At 33.5% G+C, this 21849-nt stretch overlaps 1 protein-coding gene across 4 annotated transcripts in view; it reads right to left on the bottom strand.

Annotated features, from left to right (window-relative positions):
* Nucleotides 1-21849, bottom strand: part of VPS13C (vacuolar protein sorting 13 homolog C) — a 176583-nt gene that overhangs the window by 113446 nt on the left and 41288 nt on the right. For all 4 annotated transcript variants that reach the window (XR_007475254.1, XM_049705299.1, XM_049705298.1 and 1 more), the window contains exons 8-16: nt 20810-20869; nt 19372-19452; nt 18369-18426; nt 15605-15732; nt 14092-14198; nt 13347-13518; nt 12125-12187; nt 8305-8434; nt 7642-7736 (exon numbers count right to left, since the gene is read on the bottom strand). Coding sequence is in view for 3 of the 4 variants with exons in the window: in XM_049705299.1 (XP_049561256.1) it covers nt 7642-7736; nt 8305-8434; nt 12125-12187; nt 13347-13518; nt 14092-14198; nt 15605-15732; nt 18369-18426; nt 19372-19452; nt 20810-20869 (894 nt within the window). In the remaining variant the exon portion in view is untranslated. The remainder of the gene's footprint in view (nt 1-7641; nt 7737-8304; nt 8435-12124; nt 12188-13346; nt 13519-14091; nt 14199-15604; nt 15733-18368; nt 18427-19371; nt 19453-20809; nt 20870-21849) is intronic.

Below are 21849 nucleotides of genomic sequence, written 5' to 3'. Positions count from 1 at the left end.
CAATAATTAGGAATAAATTTAACAAAGGAGGTGAAAGATCTCTACACTTCAAACTATAAGACACTCATGAAAGAAACTGAAGAAAACATAAACAGAAAAGCTATGCTCTGTTTATTGATTGGAAAAATTAATGCTTTTAACAATGTACATACTACCCAAAGTAATCTATAGATTCAATGCAATCCCTACAAACTCCAATGGCATTTTGCATGGAACCACAAAAGACCCTGAATAGCAAAAGCAATCTTGAAAGGAAAAAAAAAACCCACAAAGCTAGACTAGGCATAACACTTCCTAATTTCAAACTATATTACAAAGCTATAGAAATCAAAACAATATAGTCCTGGCATTAAAACAGACACACAGACCAACAGAACATAATCGAGAGCACACACATAAATCCATGCACATATGGTTAACTAATACTTGAAAAAAAACCCAAGAATACCCAATGGAGAAAAGACAGTCTCTTCGTTAAATGGTGCGAGAAAAACTGGATATTCACGTGCAAAAGAATGAAACTGGTCCCCTAACTATTTTTTTAAATTCATTTATTTATGGCTGTGTTGGGTTTTCATTGCTGCACACAGGCTTTCACTTGTTGTGGCAAGTGGGGGCTACTCTTCCTTGCAGTGCGCAGGTTTCTTATTGCGATGGTTTCTCTCTGTTGCAGAGCATGGACTCTAGGCACGCAGGCTTCAGTAGTTGTGGCACGTGGGCTCAGTAGTTGTGGCTCACAGGCTCTAGAGCATAGGATCAATAGCACTGGCGCACGGGTTTAGTTGCTCCGCAGCATGTGGGATCTTCCCGGACCAGGGATCGAATCTGTGTCCCCTGCATTGGCAGGTGGATTCTTAACCACTGCACCACCAGGGAAGTCCCTGGTCCCCTATCTTACACCACTCACAAAAATTAACTAGAAATGGGTTAACAACTTAAATGTAAGACCTGAAGCCATAACTCCTAGAAGGAAATGAAAAACCTCCTTGACAGCAGTCTTGGCAGTGATTTTATGGATGTGACACTGAAAGCAGAAGCAAGAAAAGCAAAAATAAATAAGCAGGACAACATCAAACTAAAATGCTTCTGCAAAGAATAAGAAGCAACAAAATGAAAAGGCAACATACAGAATGGGAGAAAATATTTGCAAACCACATATCTGATAAGGAGTTAATAAGAAAAATATAAAAGGAACTCATACAACTCAATAGCAAAAAAAATAATAATCCAATTAAAAATGGGTGAAGGACCTGAATAGACATTTTTCCAAAGAGGATATTCAAATGGCCAACAGGTATATAAAAAGATGCTCAACATCACTAATCATCAGGGAAATGCAATTCAAAACCGCAATAAGGGAGAAGATCAAGATGGCAGAGTAGGAGGATGTGAAATGAACTCAATTACCCAACATGAACATATCAAAATATGTCTACAGGGCTTCCCTGGTGGCGCAGTGGCTGAGAGTCCGCCTGCCGATGCAGGGGACCCAAGTTCGTTCCCCAGTCCAGTAAGATTCCACATGCCGCGGAGCGGCTCGGCCCGTGAGCCATGGCTGCTGAGCCTGCGTGTCCGGAGCCTGTGCTCTGCAATGGAGAGGCCACAACGGTGAGAGGTCCACGTACAGCCAAAAAAAAAAAAAAAAAATGTCTACATGTGAACAATTCTCATTGAAAACTAACTGCAGACTGGCAAAAAGACTCCTGCAAAACTAAGGCTTTAAGAAAGACCCACATAGAATCAGGTAGTAAGGGAAGTCCACTAGTAAAGGCAAATACATAGTAAAGGCTGAGGATCAATCAATTAAGCTATCATGGAGATGAAAAGAAAAAAATTATGAAATCAACTATAACTACAACAATCAGTAAAGGGATAAACATGAAGATGTAAAATACGACATCAAAACACAAAATGTGAAGGAGGGGAGAAAAAAATGTGTATCACTTAGAATGTGCTTGAGCTTAAATGACTTCCTATTTAGAACAAGTAAATATAGTTATAGGTCAACAAACATGAACCTTGCGGTAACCAAAAATCAAAAACCTACAATAGATATACAAAAAATACAGAGTAAGAACACAAGCACAGCACTAAAGAAAATCATCAAACCAAAAGGGAAGAAACTAAAAGAAGAACAGGGAAGAACTACAAAAACACTGGAAAACAAGTAACAAAAAGGCAATAAGTACACACCTATCAATAATTACTTTAAATGTTAACAGACTAAATGCTCCAATCAAAGACAAAGGATGGTGGGTTGGATAAGAGAACAAGACCCATCTTTATGCTGCTTACAAGAAACTCACTTCAGAGCTAAAGACACACACAGACTGAAAGTGAGGGGATGGTAAAAGATATTTCACGCAAATGGAAATGACAAGATATCGAGGGGAGCAATACTCATTTCAGAAAAAACAGACTTTGAAACAAAGTCTATTTAAAAAAGACAAAGAAAGGCATTATATAATGAAAAAGAGATCAATACAAAAATAGAATATAACACTCATTAACATATATACACCAAATACAGGAGCACCGAGATACATAAAGCAAATATTAACAGACATAAAGGGAGAAACTGACAATAATACAAATAATAGTAGGGGACTTTAACACTCCACTTACATAAATGGACAGATCATCTAGACAGAAAATCAATGAGGAAACAGTGGTCTTAAATGACACAACAGACCAGATGGACTTAACAGATATCTATAGGACATTCCATCCAAAAACAGAAAAATACACATTGTTTTCAAATGCACATGGAATGTTCTCCATGATATATCATATGCTAGCCCACAAAACAAGTCTCAACAAATTTAAGAGGACAGAAATCATATCAAGCAATTCTTCCAAGCACAGTGGTATGAAACTAGAAATCAACTACAGGAAGCAAAGGGGGACAAGCATGAACACATGGAGACTAAACAATATGCTATTAAAAAACCAAAAAGTCAATGAAGAAATCAAAGAGGAAATCATAAAATATCTCCAGACAAACGAAAACGGAAACACAACTCTCCAAAATCTATGGCATGCAGTGAAAGCAGTTCTGAGAGAGGTTCATATCAATACAGGCCTACCTTAAGAAATAAGAAAAATCTCAAATTACAAAACTTACCATCTAAAGTAATAAGAAAAAGAAGACACAAAGACCAAAGTCAGCAGAAGGAAGAACACAATAAAGATCAGAGAGGAAATAAATAAAATAGAGACCAATAACTAGGCTCACCAAGGTGAAAAGAGAGAACCCACACAAACAAAACAAGAAATGCAAGAGGAGAAATAACAACCATTACCATAGAACTGCAAAAAATCATAAGAGAATACTATGAACAGTTATATGCCAACAAATTGGACAACTTTTCTAGAAGAAATGGACAAATTTCTAGAAACATACAACCTTCCAAGACTGAATCAAGAAGAAACAGACAATCTGAACAGACTGACCATTAGTAGTAAAATTGAGTTAGTAATCAGAAATCTCCCAGCAAACAAAAGTACAGAACAAAACAGCTTCATAGCGAAATTCTATTAAACATATAAAGAAGAGTTATCACCTATCCTTCTCAAACTATTCCAAAAAACTGAAGAGGAAAGAACACTCCCAAATTCATTCTCTGAGGCCACCAATACCCTGATACCAAAACCAGACCAAGACACTACAAAAAAAGAAAACTACAGGCCAATATCTCTGATGAATATTGTTGCAAAAGTCCTCAACAATATATTAGCAAACTGAATTCAACAATATATAAAAAGGGTCATACACCATGATCAAGTAGGATTTATTCCAAGGATGTAAGGATGGTTCAATATTCGCAAATCAATCAATATGATACACCACATTAACAAAAGGAAGGATAAGAATCACATAATCATCTCAATAGATGCAGAAAAAGCATTTGACAAAATTCAACATCCATTCATGACAAAAGTCTCATCACAGTTGGTACAGTCGGAACATATCTTAACATAATAAAGAGCATTTATGACAAACCCACAGCTAACATCATACTCAATGCCAAAAAGCTAAAAGCTTTTCCTCTAAAATCAGGAACAAGACAGGAATGCCCACTCTCACCACTTCTATTTAACATACCATTGGAAGTCCTAACCACAGCCATCAGACGAGAAAAAGAAATAAAAGGTATCTAAATTGGAAGGGAAGAAGTAAAACTATCACTGTTTTCAGATGACATTACACTACGTATAGAAAAGCCTAAAGCCTCTGCCTAAAAACTCTTAGAACTAATAAATGAATTCAGTAAAGTTGCAGGATAGACGATTAATAAACAGAAATCTATTGCTTTTTTATACACTAGTAATGAATCATCAGGAACAGAATGCAAGGTAACAATCGCATTTAAAATCACATCAAAAAGAATAAAATAGCTTAGGAATAAACTTAACCAAGAAGGTGAAAGACCTATACTCTGAAAATTATATAATGCCGATAATGGAAATTGAAGATGGTACAAAGAAATGAAAAGATAACCCATGCTCTTAACTTGGAAGAATTAATATTGTTAAAATGGCCATACTACCCAAAGCAATCTACCGATTTAATGTCATCCCTATCAAAGTACCCATGATATTTTTCACAGATCTAGAACAAATAATTCTAAAATTTATATGGAACCATAAATGACTCCAAATTACCAAAGTAATTTTGAGAAAAAAGAACAAAGCTAGAGGTATCACGCTACCTGATTTCAGAGTATACTACAAAGCTACAGTAATCAAAATGGTATGGTACCTGCATAAAAAGAGATACAGAGATCAACAGAACACAATAGAGAGCCCAGAAATAAACCCACACACTTACGGTCAATTAATCTATGACAAAAGAGGGAAGAATAAACAACAGAGAAAAGACAATCTCTTCAATAAGTGATGCTGGGAAAACTGGGCAGTACATGTAAAAGAATGAAATTAGAACATTTCCTCACCCCACATACAAAAATAAACTCAAAATGGACCGAAGACCTAAATGTAAGCATCTGAAACCATAAAACTCACAGAAGAATATTCACAGGCAGAATATTCTCTGACACAAATCGCAGCAATATTTTTTTGATCTGTCTCCTAAGGCAAAAGAAACAGAAGCAAAAATAAATAAACAGGCCCTATTAAACTTAAAAGCTTTTGCAGAGCAAAGGAAACCACTGACAACATGGAAAGGCAACCTACCATATAAGGGAAAATATTTTCAGGTGATATTACCAATAAGGGGTTAATATCCAAAATATATAAACAACTTATACAACTCAATATCAAAAGACAACTAACCTGATTAAAAAAATGGGAAGAACACCTGAGTAAACATTTTTTTCACTGAAGATAGAGATGGCCAAAAGACACATGAAAAAAATTTCAACATGGCTAATCATCAGAGAAATGCAAGTCAAAACTGAAATATCACCTCACGCCTGTCAAAATGGTTATTATCAAAAAGTCCACAAATAACAAACAAATGTTGAAGAGGGTGTGGAGAAAAGGGAACCCTCCTACACTATTGGTGGTAGTGTAAATTGGTGCAGCCACTATGGAAAACAGTATAGCCATTCCTCAGAAAACTGAAAGTAGAATTGTCATATGATCCAGCAATTCCACTCCTGGGTGTGTATCTGAAGAAAACGAGAACACTAATTCAAAAAGATACATGCACCCCAATGTTCACAGCAGCAATACATACAACAGCTAGGATATGGAAGCAACCTAAATGTCCATCAACAGATATAGAGAACAAACTAGTGGTTATACCAGATGGGCAAGGGAAAGGGGGATGGGCACAAAAGGTGTTTGGAAATTAAAAGGTACAAACTATTATATAGAAAATAATAAGCAACAAGGATATATTGTACATCACAGGGAAATATAGTCATTATTTTGTAAGAACTTTAAATGGAGCATAATCTATAAAAAAACTGAATCACCATGATGTAAACCTGAAACTAATATAATATTGTAAATCAACTATACTTCAACTAAAAAACATTAATAACTTCATATGGAGAACATTTGCCAATGTTCTTTAGAAAAAAAAAATAACAAACCACAATGAGATATCACCTCACACCTGTTAGAATGGCTATTATGCTGTACCAATTTATATTCCCATGCTTGTGCACTGTGGGTGGGAATGTAAATTGGTATAGTCACTATAAGAACCAGTGAGGAGGCTCCTCAAAAAACTAAATAGAGAAGTACCTTATGATCCAGCAATTCCACTTCTGGATATTTATCTGAAGGAAATGAAATCAATACCTCAAAGAGATATATGCACTCCCATTTTCACTGAAGCATTATTCACAACAGCCAAGACATTATAACAACCTAGGTGTCCACTGACTGATGAAAAAATAAAGAAAATGTGGTGTGGATATACACAATGGAATATTATTTAACCATAAAAAGGAAGGAAATCCTGCAACAACATGGATGTAGCTTGAGGACATTACGCTAAGTAAAGTAAGTCGAACAGAGAAAGACAAAATACTGTACGGTCTCACTTATATGTGGAATCTAAAAAGACCAGAGAATAGACTGGTGGTTTCCAGGAACAGGGAGCAGGGTATGGGGGAAATTGGTGAAGGTAGTCAAAGGTACAAACTTCCAGTTATAAAATGACTAATTTCTAGGGATGTAATGTAATTTAACAAATACATAAAAGACTCCTACAAACCAATAAGAAAAAGACAACCCAATAATGAACAAGAGACTCAAAAGCTACTTCACAAAAGAGGATATCTATCAGGCCTACAACAGTACAAGAAAGTGAAAAACCTCTTCAGTCATCCAGAAAACACAAATTAAAACCACAATGAAATACTACATACTAACCATTTAGAATGGATAAATTTAAAAGACTGATGATGGTAAGAGTTGGTAAAGATGTGGAACAATAAGAATCCTCATATACCAATGATGGAAATGTTTTTCACATTGGAAAAGTATTTAGCAGAATCTATTAAAGTTAAACATACTCATATCCTATGATACACCAATTCTACTCCTAAGGATATACTGAGCAGAAAATCTCATATGCCCACTAAAAGATATTTACAAGAAGTTAACAGCAGTATAACAACCAAAAAACAAAAACAACCCAAATGCCCATAAACAAAAGTATGAATAAATAAGTTGTGGTATTTTCAAATGAAAATACCTACACAACAATGAAAGTGAGCAAAATACACACAGTGAAAGAACAGAGATAGATCTCACAGTAATGCCCTATCTATTGCACAGTCTATAATTTAACCGATAGTAATTACACAGCTGTTCTTTATGACACATCAAATGAGCAATACATTTTGGTTTTGATGACTCTTTTATACATGAGTTACATTTCACACACACAGATTTTTTACGATAAAATTTTTAAAAGACAATTTACCTCTATAATAAGTACTTTTTATCAGGTTATTCTCACATTCATTAAAGCAACTAAATCTAAAGTTGGAGACAGTTTTAATTGGTAAGGTCTGACTGAAACATTTAACAAAAAGTAAAGCAGAAACAAACTGTAACGTATTTTTATTAGTTACTTTAAAAATCAATAACTTGTTTAACCCAATTAAAGATAACACAGAAAAACGAAACCACCTAAATAATTACCACCTAAACAATTACCTGCTTGGGTAAAGTTAGGTTGTGGGTGCTCTCACTATAACCAATAGCCGTGAAGAGCTTATCTTTTTCCTCTGGTGTCATAAGGTCATCAATAGCTACAAAAAGATAATATTTTAAGAAATCAATTGCTTCAGTCTTACAGATACAATAAAAAAAATCAAACCAAACTAACGAGTGGCCTAAAATCAATAGACACAAATGCTAAAGCAAAAGCAGCAAAGTAATTTCCTCTAATATACTATTTTGACTTGTTAAACATCATGTATTTGCTTATTTAGGTGAAGAAAATGCAAAGAGACACCATTAAGGGAATTCAGATGTCACATAACAATTTTATAATTCCCTAAGTATTTTAAAAATTAAGTGAAACATCTAATTAAATATCCATGTAAAAAAGTAACAATAAGGAATGCTACCTGTGAGATTTCTGAATTTCAAGTTTTAAAATTTCACACAAATAACTTTTCTCAAAAATTCGAAGTTTTATTTTAGTTAAATAAACATGGGAATGTTCCATCCTGATGTATTTGTTTATATGTTTACTATACTAAGCTACTTTTATTTCAAAAATATTATGAAATAAAATTCCACTGACTGGTTAAAACATAATTTATATATTTTTTCCTTATCAGTGTACAAAAAACTATCTGACTTGGAACTTACTTTCAGGAATCAAAGATTCTTCATCTTTTTTCTTAGATTCCTTCTTACCCCAAAACCCACTAAACCAGCCTCCACGTTTCTCGCCTCTGTCAGTAGACTTTTTCCTTAATTTTTGCCCAGATCGAATCACCTAAAAAATAAAAATTAAAAAATTTAATTAAAGAATAAATGCCCTCTTCACTTTCAGGTGTAGCCAGGTAAGAACAATGGTTAATTTTTTTAACACTAAATTAAGTTAAAAGCAGTCAATAAAGCTAGTTCCTTCTGAAACGATTCTCAACATTATTTGGTTAATACAGTCTATTAATTTATATACTTGTCACACCTACTGATAGCTTTCTGACGAAGTTGCATTTTGTGAGTAAGTTAAGGTTTCAAGTAAAATTCTTCTGAGCAATGTGTCTTCCAAATTTACAAGGTAAGGAGCTACTATGACAGGAGATTTTTAAAATGAAAAGTTCCCTGAAAGGAAGACACTTCCACACTCAAAAATAAAATTTAAGAATCCTATTTCATAATTCACATACACTGTTGACTTGCTAACTATGAACATGTTTGGGGGACAGAATATAAATAAAATTAGAAAGTCCTCAAATCTCATTTCATCCTGTTTCTCAACAAATCCTGGCTTGATTATCTGCTGCTTCTTGTCTTTACCCACTTTTCAGTAAAACACAGACAAATAACTCAAAAGTGGAAAACAAAAGGATGAAAACAATATAGGGCTTAAATAATTTAGACTCTATCTTCTCATTTCCTGAATAAGTAAATAATTTTCCCACTTTAACTTTAAAATATTTTAAATTGGTAGTAAATTGGTAACATACTGCAAGCTTCTGTGTGTACCAAAAAGTGAAATAATCCAAAAGACAAGTTAAAGAGCTGAATTCTATAGTAAAGAGAATAAGTTTGATTAACAACTCAGTTTAAACTAAGTAAGTTATCTTTAACAAGTAGACATTAAACAAATAATAGGGGAATAGGTCTATATCTGGCCACAAAATCATTGATGGTCCCAGTTATATCTCAGCTCTAACTTTTGTCAAGCTTAATCTATTTTCAGCAGTCAGAAATGTAATGGGTAAAAAAATATATAGCTGATTAGTTTATATTTTATATGAAATAATATTTAACTTCTTTATTCTCCTAGCATAGAAGATTAGTATGCATTTTTATTTTTCACAGTAAAATATATCTATGAGACCATAAATTTTTAAATGTGTATAAAATTTAATATGAAGAGGTATGCAAAACCCTTTCACTTTTTCCTAAATACCACCTCTGTTGCCTTCACTTCCCTTCCCTGTCCAGCTAAGAGGCCAAGGTAAATAACTTCATCCAATCCTCTACCTACATTTTAAACTCTCTGGCCCTGCAGATTTTCCACTATAATGAAAAAACATCAATCTTGGATGAATCTAATTGCCTTCTCTTCATCTATATCCCATCCTTCTTTAGCCACAGCATCCAATAATTTATCTTCTTCCCTCAATGTTGAAGCAACTGATAAGTAGTATTAAGAACACCCAATTAAACTGAAGCAACTTAATTTAGGGAGGATTAGAATTATCTGTTTCTTCTGGCAAAATGTTTCTCTAATTCATAGGAACAAATCCACAGTAGCAGCAAATACCTTTTAAAATATTCACACTCTCTGCCCCACCTTGGGGAATTTGTCCTTAAGAAAATAAGAGACGTTTGAGAAAATGTAAAGACAAGGCTCCTCATTGTAGTGTCATTTATAATCAAATATAACCAGTGGGAAATAGTAAGCAAATTCTGGTATACGAACAGAATTGAATACTAGTCAGTTATTTAAAATTATGTTGGATAAACAATTCTATGGAATACTATATAAAACAGAACACTAACTTTTTTTTTAAAGAAAGAAAAGCAACTTACAAAACCTTTTCTTGACTCCACAATCGCCACAAGTTGCCACTCCCTTTATCTTGCTTTCCACTTACAGTGAAGTATCATGACTGTCTGTACTTAGTCTCTCCAATTCCTCATCTTCCACTCCCTCTCATTCCTATCAAATTTCTACCCATACTATTCTATAAAACTTGCTCTTTAAATGATTTCTTTAAGGCTAAATCCAATGATGAACTTTCAGTTCCATGATGGCCTACCTAAGCCCTCTACAACACATCCTTCATTGCTTATTACAACAACAAATTCTGGACAAAACATAAAAAGTATCTACCACAGACTCTGAAAAGTTAGCAAAGTAGGCAGATGGTGGAGGGAAGTCAACACTTGGAGAAGTGACCTTTTCAATAGTGAGTTTCCTCACTTTTTTTTTTCACATGTTGTACTCATCCCCCACCTGCCCTAAAACTTCTCCCTCCTGGTGTTCTTACCCTTGGACAGTCCCCTTCCCTTGAGTGTGGGCATGACCTGTGACTCGTTTCTAACCAATAAAATACGGCAAGGGTGATGAGATGTACATAATTATGTGCATAGCATTGTGCCAGGCACATAACAGTCTAAGTGGTTTATATGGTTTATCAGGTACTCCACACAATAACCCTATGATGTAGGTACTGTGAATTAATATCGTTTTACAAATGAGGAAACTGAGGCACTGGCAGGTTAAATAGTCAACCCAAGGTCAAACAAGTAGCGGATAGCAAAGCTGGGATTAGAATCCAGACCATCTGACTCCCAAGTCTACACTCTTAACTATTATGCTAGTACAACAGGCACTCAATGAGCACTTACTAAGTATATGAATGAACAAGTGCATATGCTTTAATCCCATTTAAAAAAATGAGTATGTGTATAAAGATCTATGACTATAAAAAAGACTGGAAGAATACACAAAAAGTTATTAACAGTAGTTATCTTTAGTGTGTGAGATAAAGGGTATTTCTATTTTCTTTTTTTGTGGATCTTTATTTTCTAACTTTTCTACAATGAGTTTATTGCACTTATAATTTATTTTTTCATTTACCAAAAAAGTCACGTTACAGAATAATAGAAATGACATGGAACAATGAGGACAAGGTACCAAGTGTGATAAGTCAGCAATTACAAAACATTACAAACAGACTGAGTCCAATTTTAGAAAAAAAAGAAAGGAAGAGAAGAGGGAGAGAAGGAGGGAAGGAGGGAAAAAAAGAAAATGTGTTAAAGAAAGGAGGAAGGAAGGGAGGGAAGAGAAAATAAAGGGAAAGAAATGGGGGATACAAAAGCATAAATAACTAGGTACATATGCATGAGAGAAAAACTAGAAGCCTACATATCAAAATGTTAACACCAGCATTCTGTGTTAGTAGGATTATGGATGACTTTTACTTACTTTCTTTTGGGGGGTTAGCAAATTTTTAGTTATAAAATTAGAAAATTTGCCCCTTCATATTAGTAGGGTTTTCTCCTCCAATATTCCAATTAATTTTCTCCTGAGACTAAATTAAGACATGAAAACTCAACCTTTATTCTCACGTGAGTAAATCTAAACAACTTCCTATGAAACTTAAATTTCTTGATCCCAGGTTTAAAGGAGTAGTATTAACATGTTTAAAACATAAAATCAGCTAATAAAAATGATTGACATATATACACTACCATGGGTGAAATACATAGATAGTGGGAACCTGCTGTATAGCACAGGGAGCTCGGCTCAGTGCTCTGTGGTGACCTAGATGGGTGGGATGGGGGGATAGGAGGGAGGTCCAAGAGGGAGGGGATGTATGTACACATATAGCTGATTCATTTTGTCGTACAGGAGAAACTAACCCAATACTGTAAAGCAAATATACTCCAGTTTAAAAAAAAAAAAATTATCATGAAGAAAAAAAAAAGAAAAAAAGATTACCTCAACTTGTGCTTGTTGCCTTGCTAAAATTATGTTAAAAACATCTAGTGGCCTCTCCAAATCCTAAAAAACAAAGAGACACTTGTAAACAAAGAAAATGGTCATTAGATTAAAAACATTTTTTTCTTCTATGATTTCTAGGATTATTCTAGTCCGTGAACAAACAGCATTTGTGATCTATTGAAAGTTTAATATATATAAATTTGAATGTACACTTGGCTTTTACATTTTTACGTTTTTGCAATGTGAGAAACAATTTTCCAAGAAAGTAAATGCTTGTTAAATACAATATGAAAATAAGAATTTTAATGAGACCACTATAATACAGAGATAGCCATACATGCAAGTGGAAACAAAAATATTTAGGACGGGGACCTGTTTTAGGTATTAGCCTTATGGTTGTTACTTCTGACTCCCCCTTTTCTGTGTTATTTCACAATCATCGTACCAAAGGCACCTTAATAAAACACAAAATTTAAGAATGTAAAATTCTTCAAATCAAGTACACTAAAGCAGAAACCAACTTGGGGAATTTATGTAAGAGGAATCTAACATGTAGTGGGTGACCTGTGTGTCACATGCTCTATGTGTTATTTCATGCAATTCTCACAACTCTGTAAGACAGATACTGTTTCCATTTTATACATGAGTATACCAGATCTAAGATACTGAGAAACTTGATGCTTTTTCTAATATATAATATTAGTGATTGTTATATATTTCAGAATAACAATTTGATTAACTCTTTATGTTATGAATTTGTAGCAAAAACAGTGATATAATCAAGATCAGATGATATTAAGCAAATTATGTGTTTTTCTATATTTCAGAAGGGGGTAAATAAGACTCCTATCTTGAGGATAAGAACTATTTTTTACAAATAATACTTTGAACTCTTAAAAAAAAAGCCACTAACAAAACTAACAATACACATCTAGCTAATATTAAACACATATGTGAACAGCTCTGATATTGATTTTCTAAACATTATTATAAAAACCAAACACATTTCTCCAAATAGTTTACAAGTACCCTGATATTAGGAAGCTTTTTTTCAAAGGAAATAACAGGGGAAAAAATACTCTGCATTTTCCATACAATTCTCTCAAAAAGAGCTCAGTTCTGTTGTTTCTAAAATTATATTTAAATTTAAGTTAAATTAAATTAACATTAAAGGATGATTTAACAAATAATAGCTCTCACCAATATATACAAGATATACCTGAATTTGTTTCTGTATTTCTTCTGGGACTTTAGTCTGGGTTAGCTTATTTTTGTAGGCACTTTTATAACTCTTGAGCAATTGCCTGTGTTTTTTTATGTTACTCCATGACCACATCCGTGTATACCTTCTTATGTGAACTTCAAGAACAGAATCAATTGCATATTTCCACCTGCAAATCAAATTTTGTTAATGCACATTTGAATACGAAGGTTTAAGAAACAGGAGGAAAATAGCTTTGACGTTTTAGAGCTACACTGTTACTCTTTTTGTTCTTATTAACTGTATTCCTATAAAAGCTCAGCGATAACATTTCTATTCCCCAGTACTTCAATTCTCTGACTTAAATAGATTATGAATGGAACAAACCACTCCAGGAAGAGGATATGCCAAAGCAAAATCATAAAGACACAAAATGACATGTTGTGTGAAATTAACAGTATCCCAATATGGTTGCCACACTGGAGTTCATATCCATTACTGAAGGGCAATAAGATCAAAAAAAAGTTGAAAGTCTTGAATACTGAGTTAAGAATTTGGGAATAATCTAGGAGCAGGAGTACAAGAGAACGTGTTTATTTAAAAAAAAGAGTAACAAGGACATAATATAAAAGATATCCCTCTCATGTCTCTAAAAAATTAAGTGGCTTCATTACATGGCTTTAAAGGTCTCTTAGCTCTGAGAGTCCCTAACTATATGATTACATGGTTCTCATAAAATATTTTTTTAAAAATTCTAACTTACCATTGTCGACCATTGGTATGAAGTGGTAAATAAGGCTTATATTTCCTGTAAGGAGCATTTCTAACCATATAATCCACTGATTCCAAAAGGTCAATCATACTTAAGTACTATTAAAACAAAAACCAAGTTAACGTTTGTTACATCACACACATGAATAAACACCAAATTCTGTTATATTTTCAGTATAGTGAGACTTCAAACTCTCTGAACAATGAATATCATAGTTGTCTAGTAATTCAATAATATATTTCATCAGATTTAAGACAACAATGATTATAAGTTGTAAGATAATTTTAAGTTCTACTACAAAAAAAAAACAGTACTGCCAATTAAACTATCATACCACCAATAATAATATACATCCTATTTTCAAATATATTAAAGTGTGAAATAAATGTAAATCTTAGAACCAATGAAATATGGTATCTGTAACTACTAACATGAAACATGCCGATTCCTAAAACTACATATTTTTCTCTGGACCATCATTTCAAGCAGTTGTTATCTATAAGCTGAATTTCAAATTGCTCCAGAAAATTATTGCATAACTAAAGCAAGATAAAGCTATTTAACCACCCATCTTAACCACCAATACAACAACTCTGTGTGTATCTGGTAAACAGCTCAAATGGAGGGAAACACACACACACAACTATAGGCAAAATAAAGAAGGGAAGTCCAGCTTCTTCTCCATTTTTTCTTAACGCAACTCTACCTAAGAGTTACCACACGGCTATTCAGTACTTAACATGCAGATAGTCTGAATTTAAATGTATTTGTAAGTATAAAATAAACCCCAGATTTTGAAGACTTAAGAAAAAAATTAAAATATAAAATATTGTAACAATTTTTAATTTTGATTACATGTTGAAATGATATTTTGGGTATGTTAAATAAAATGTTATTCATTTTAGTAATTGTTTTCCTCTTTTCTTTATTTTGCTAATGCAGCTACTAGAAAATTTAAAATTACCCATATGACTTGCATTATATTTGTACTGGACTGCACTGGGCTAAAAGCTCAGTTAGCTAAATCTCCCATCCTCCTTTCACTTCCAGTTCTCCAGATGTCTTATCCAAACTCCTTAGGCACATAACCAAACTTGAGAAACAAGTGAAGGAAAAGAAGCTTGCCAACATAGCTATTCTAAAAATTAAGTGAACAATATTTAATGTAAGAGTGTCTGCTATTAAAATCTGAGGAAGAAAAAAACTATTAAAACCCTCCATCAAGAACTGGGAATTAAATGCGAATCATGTCATTCACTATAATTTGGTAAGATTCTCCACCAAGAAGGGAAAAATCAGATAAAATGAAGGAAAACTATTTCTTATATATGGTATTTATTTTCTTTTAAAAATACACATATAATCTATTTTTAGGAGATATATCAAATCTCAACATAACAAACCAAAAGAACCACCAGAGCACTGGAGAAGGAATAATCACAGAGGACAAAAGCCACTGAAATTCAAGGTTAATCAAAGCTATAAATACCCAAATGAATCTTACCTGAGGTTTGGTCAATTCAATGGCAATATTTTGTACTTCTATGTTCCAATCAAGTTTAGGTGTTTTGAGCTCTGTTTCTGCATAAGGATTCATGTAGAGTTTTGCAGAGGCTGATATTGGCTGGAAAACTTATATAACATGGGAAGACGTAAGATATGTTTACATGCCCTTACATATGAGCAACTGTAAATAATTATGAGAACACTGTTACTTTGAAAGTAAAGAAAAATGACCAAAAATATGTAAAAAAAATCACTACCAAAAACTATGTAAGCATCTACTTATCTGCATAATACAAACTGTCAAACTCAATGTAAAAGTGGAATCTCCAAAGAGGAAACTGGCGCTTTATGCTTCTAAGTAAGAAATGTACAAAATATAGACAATCTAATCTTGGTTATTCACAGTCTGTGTAAAATTATGTTTCCCTTCCTTGCTACAAGACATTTAATGATTTTAGTATTCATTAAAAATAATAATACAGGGGGAGGGATAAATTGGGAGATTGGGATTGACATATACACACTACTATATATAAAACAGATCACTAATAAGAACCTACTGTATAGCACAGGGAACTCTACTCAATACTCTGTAATGGCCTATATGGGAAAAGAATCTAAAAAAGAGTGGATATCTGTATATGTATAGCTGATTCACTTTGCTGTACACCTAAAACTAACACAACATTGTAAATCAACTACATTCCAATAAAAATTTAAAAAATAATTACAAAGTATTGCCTGACATGGCCCCCCCCCCAAAAAATACTAATACAATGTAGGAAACAAAATTTGATTACTTTCCATATTATTTAATCATAGTCAGAATTTAGGAACAGAATCATGAATGAAATTCATATTACCCAGAAAAAAAATTGCCTACTACTTTATAATTTTCAAAATGATCATTACATACATAATCTTAGACTCAACTAAAGGCAATATTTTTGAAGTTGAGAAGTAGTATGAAAAAGCATATTAGGGAAGATGACAGAGCAAAGTAATGTAATAAATTTTAATTGCAAATAGTATTAAAATTATATAAATTGTGGTATCTTACAGTAGTTACAATTTGCATAAGACTGTATAAAAATTTTAACTTATTTAGAGGTTATTTATAAATGAAACATGTCTCAGAAAAAAGTTGTAGATTTTTCTGAACAAGTTCTTTCATGAGTGAAACTAAATGCTCTCACAAACTAACAGTATCCAAAAACTCTGTCATCGTTTAATAGAGAGGTTTGTGGACATAAAGAGGAAGTGCCAGCCAGCTCTCATATAAAGGCAATTAGCTATAAAAGAATAAGAAGAAAACAACAGTGAATGAGAGTAGTATGGAGTATAGAAGAACACTGGCATGAAAGCTGAGAACAAACATCAAGTGGTACACTAAATAAAAACAAAAGAATAGCATCTTTAGAACAAAACTGAAATGGAGAAAATGAATGGGATAAATACAGAGGCAGCTTTGTTAGAGATCTATTTAAAAATAAGTAAAGGTGAGGCTGCCAAGAGATAGAAAAGCTTACTGAAAAAAGATCTCTGGAGAAATATGAATCAAAACAACAATGAGGTGCCCCCTCACACCTGTCAGAATGGATACCATCAAAAAGTCTGCAAATAGCAAATGCTGGAGAGGATGTGAAGAAAGGGGAACCCTTGTGCACTGTCGGTGGGAAATGTAAATTGGTGCAGCCACCATGGAAAACAATATGAAGGTTCCTCAAAAAAAACAAAAATAGAACTACCATATGACCCAGCAATTCCACTTCTGGGTATATATCCTGAAAAAATAAAAACACTAATTTGAAAAGATACATGCACCCCAATGTTAACAGCAGCACTATTTACAATAGCCAAGACATGGAAGCAACCCAAGTGCCCATCAACAGACGAATGGATTAAGATGCGGTACATATATACAATGGAATATTACTCAGCCATAAAAAAGAATCAAATACTGCCATTTACAGCAATGTGGATGAACCTAGAGAATATTATGCTTAGTAAAATAAAACAGAGAAAGACAAATATATGATATCACTTATATGTGTAATCTAAAAAATAATACAAATGAATGTATATGCAAAAGAGAAACAACTCACAGATGTAGAAAACAAACTTGTGATTACCAAAGAGGAGAGGGAAGGAGAAGGGACAAATTAGGGTTATGGGATTAACAGATACAAACTGCTATACATAAAATAGATAAGCAATAAGGATTTACTGTATAGCACAGGGAATTATACCCACTATCTTATAATAATCCATAATGAAGTATAATCTGTAAAAATACAGAATCGCTAGGCTGTACACCTGAAACTAACATAATATTGTAAATCAACTATACTTCATTAAAAAAAAAAAATCTCTGGAGTAGTCAGTCTGTCTTAATACTGCAATAGTGACATGCTCAGATCCTGAATATCAAGATCTCAGAGATTTCGTTATTAAACAAAGAAAAGAAAACCTAATTCCTAAAACAAAGTAGACAATAACAAGGTAGGAAGAAAACATGGAGGTCAAGGGGGTTAACTGTTGGAAGTGAACTACAGCCACAGTGCCCTTCGCACTCTTCAGTGGTGTGTTATAATCTATTTCTAAATACTAAATTATATACCAAATATGCTGTATCATAAAACTAACATAAAAAATTAATACTTTCTCTTTGTCAAAATAACTTTATCAGAAAAAGTAGTTTAAAATAAAGTATTTAATCCCATGCTTCTTATAACATGAAATAAACTTTTACCATTACTTACTGTATTGATGGTTTGGGGGTATATTGTTACTTGTAAGAATTTCACTTTTCAGCTGACCCTAAATAAAAATTTGAATTATATGAGAATGAAAAAGAAAATGCATACATATTCAGACACACACACAAACACAAACACACACAAACACACACACACACAAATTTGGTCCTAAATCAATATCTTTATTCCCATCTTCACAATTATTAGTCTATAAGAAAAACACACTGAGCACTATTTACAGATATATTTCTTTAGAATATTACTTTAGTAGATAATTTTTATAAATTCTAAATATCTGGAAACAAGATTTTAAGACTGTGTTCCCCTTTGACTTAAAATGCGTATATGTGTACATACATATATACACATAAATATATATACATACACACACACACACACACATCCATGAATTAGGATCTCAAACACTTTCTAGACAAAGGCAAATTAACCTAATGTTACAATATCTTTCTGAGAAATAAAAGATAGAATCTTGGAATTAATTCAATTCAGAAAATTCAACTGTTCTTCCTTTCTCTAAGTAAATAAACATGACTAAGACTGGCTTAGCACGCTTAGTTTTGAAGCAATCGTTCACTATTCAAGAATGCATCATCACAAATGCTTAAAACATTTGCTAAGAACACATTTTTTAGATCTGAAAGGTATCACCTTTCTTTACAATACTCTTCAAGTAATCATTCTCATATGAAACTCCACAGCGCAACCAGAATACCATCAAAATGAGAGTGTGAAAAACCATAAACACAGTTTTAACGTGATAGTATAGGTTCTCATCTCACTGTCAAGAGAATGATTTCACAAAGATCTTCAAAATCAAAAGTGCTTTTTTTTAAAGATAGAGTGATTCCAAAAACTGTGTTGCACACTTCTGACTTAGTTACATACAACTTAAACAAAAGACTGATATCCTGTCCTCATTAAAGACCGCTATGTAAAACAAATCTACGGAGTGTGGTTAGCTCTTCAAGGTACGAACTGAAATTACCAAGATGTGTTCCCTTGACTCCGGGTAAGACATGACGCAGTTAACATTCCAGTAGGCACTGAGACTATCAAGCCGTATAAGCTATAGAAGAAAATGGAAAAGGTCAGGTAACTAACACACTGAAATTATGAATCAATATTAAGAGATTATTCTCATGTTCACTACCCCAAAATTCTCCAGTTGCCATTTTGAACTTTTAAAGGAAAGGAGATATTGCAAAAATGGAGGAAAATATATGTATGTTATACAGAGACTTTATTATTAATCTAGAATTTGCTAAATTGTGCTTCCAGAAACACTATTCCCAAGGGGATTCATTCATTCAGTGATCAAATATTTATTGAGAATTTAGTATTTAACAGACTGTAAATATTTCACTGAATAAGAAATACATAATTCAGGACTTCCCTGGTGGCGCAGTGGTTAAGAATCTGCCTGCCAATGCAGGGGACATGGGTTCAAGCCCTGCTCCAGGAAGATCCCACATGTCGTGGAGCAACTAAGCCTGTGCGCCACAACTGCTGAGCCTGCGCTCTAGAGCCTGTGTGCCACATCTACTGAAGCCTGCGCGCCTACAGCCTGTGCTCTGCAATGAGAGACGCCACTGCAATAAGAAGCCCGTGCACCCCAAGGAAGAGTAGCCCCCGCTTGCTGCAACTAGAGAAAGCCCACGTGCAGCAACAAAGACCCAATGCAGCCAAAAATAAATAAATTTATAAAAAAAAAAAAAAAAAAAGACAGACATGATTCCTCCAGTGGTTACAAATGGCTGTTTCAAGGGAGGGGTGAGGGGAAAGGATTCTATGATGAACAAAGGTGGGGAAAGCTACATACTAAATATCCTTCTTAAAGATTCACAATGTTTATTAGCATATTTAAAGTACTGTGAAGTCCTGGAGTTTAAAACAAAATAAAATGTACCTGTTTAACTATGTACAGCTTTCTACTTTAGTCAGTAATCTTACTTGACCAGAGAATACTTTTTCAACAAATCTGATAATATCTTAATTACCTAATGCTCCATGAAGTACAAAGTGGGAAACATTAATTTTATTCAGTTTCTTTATATTCTAGGTGAAGAATCTAAACCTCAGAATAGGTAAGTTATTACAGAAGGTTGTCACATAGTAAGTAGCAGAGCCAAAACTGGACCCAAAACTTTTAACCCACATTCCAATGGTATATTATACTCCATGAATACAATTTGGGAAACATTAATTTTATCCGGTTTCTTTATATTCTAGGTGAAGAATCTAAACCTCAGAATAGGTTAAGTGATTACAGAAGGTCACATAGTAAGTAGCAGAGCCAAAACTGGACCCAAACCTTTTAACTCATATTCCAATGGCATATTCTGCTCCATCAAGGTTTCTTGAAGAAAATACATTAAGTGTTTGTACTTAGGAAAATAAATGGATTAAAAAGTCTAGTCTAATACCTTGTATATAATTTTTTCTGCTTCATTTAATATGCATGGAGTCCAGTATTCATTTGCAGTCTAAAAGAAAAAAAAAGAGTAACTTTCAAATGAAGTATATGTATCAACAAAACAGTGCTCTAATAACCGTAACAAAATAAATTGGGAATAAAAAGACATTTAGCTAATGATTGCTAATGTTAGTTACCTGTTTCTTTACATATTTGTATTACAAAATCAAAGGAACAGTGAAAATGGAATTGAGGAGGTTCTAATTTAACTGAGTTCATTCATTCAGAAAATAATTACTGAGCTACTCTGTGTCTGTGTGTGGAAGGAATTGGGTATGAATAAAAACAGAGAGCCAGCCTATAAACTATTGAAGAAGGTCCACATTCTTGTAAAAATTAAATAAATAAATAATTATTGCGAAGTAGGAAGAAAACCAGGAGAATATGGAAATCACAGCATGACCATGTTTCTACAAAGTCAGTATGGTCAGCAATGCCAAAAGCTGCTGTGAGATAAACTAAAATAAACTTACTTAAGCGGCCAGGGCATTACCAATGAACTTGTTAAGAGCAGTTTCAGTGGAGCAGTAGAATAAGAGTATAGTGGGTAGGGAGTCATTAGGAGGTGGGGAAATAAAGATAGCAAAGGTAGAGAATTTTCTCACAAACTTAGAAAGAAGAGAAGGAGAAGGCAATAGTTAGATGGGGCCTGGGTGCAGTGGGAGAAGGTTAAGGAGAGGCTTTTTAATTTTAATATAAAAGAGACGCTTGAATGTATTTAAATGCTTAGAAGAAGGAGGTAGGGAAGGGAGAAGAGGGAAGAAGAAGGGTTGAAGATTTAGGAAAGAGAAGGAAATTGACAGAAATAAGGAAGAAAAGGCAAAAGGTAGGAGGGGGTGAGAGAAAAGGGGGAAAAAGTCTCCTAAGGACATGGGGGATGACGGGATCCAGATCAGAGGTGGGAAGATTATCTTAGATATAAAAGTTAGTTTGTAAGTGGAAAGATGGAAAGAAGGAATGGTATAGATACAGAAAGAGTTAAGTTTGCTA

This window comes from Orcinus orca, chromosome 2 (genome assembly GCF_937001465.1).
Source record: "Orcinus orca chromosome 2, mOrcOrc1.1, whole genome shotgun sequence".
Taxonomy (NCBI): domain Eukaryota; kingdom Metazoa; phylum Chordata; class Mammalia; order Artiodactyla; family Delphinidae; genus Orcinus; species Orcinus orca.
This window is presented reverse-complemented; position numbering and strand designations above follow the sequence as displayed.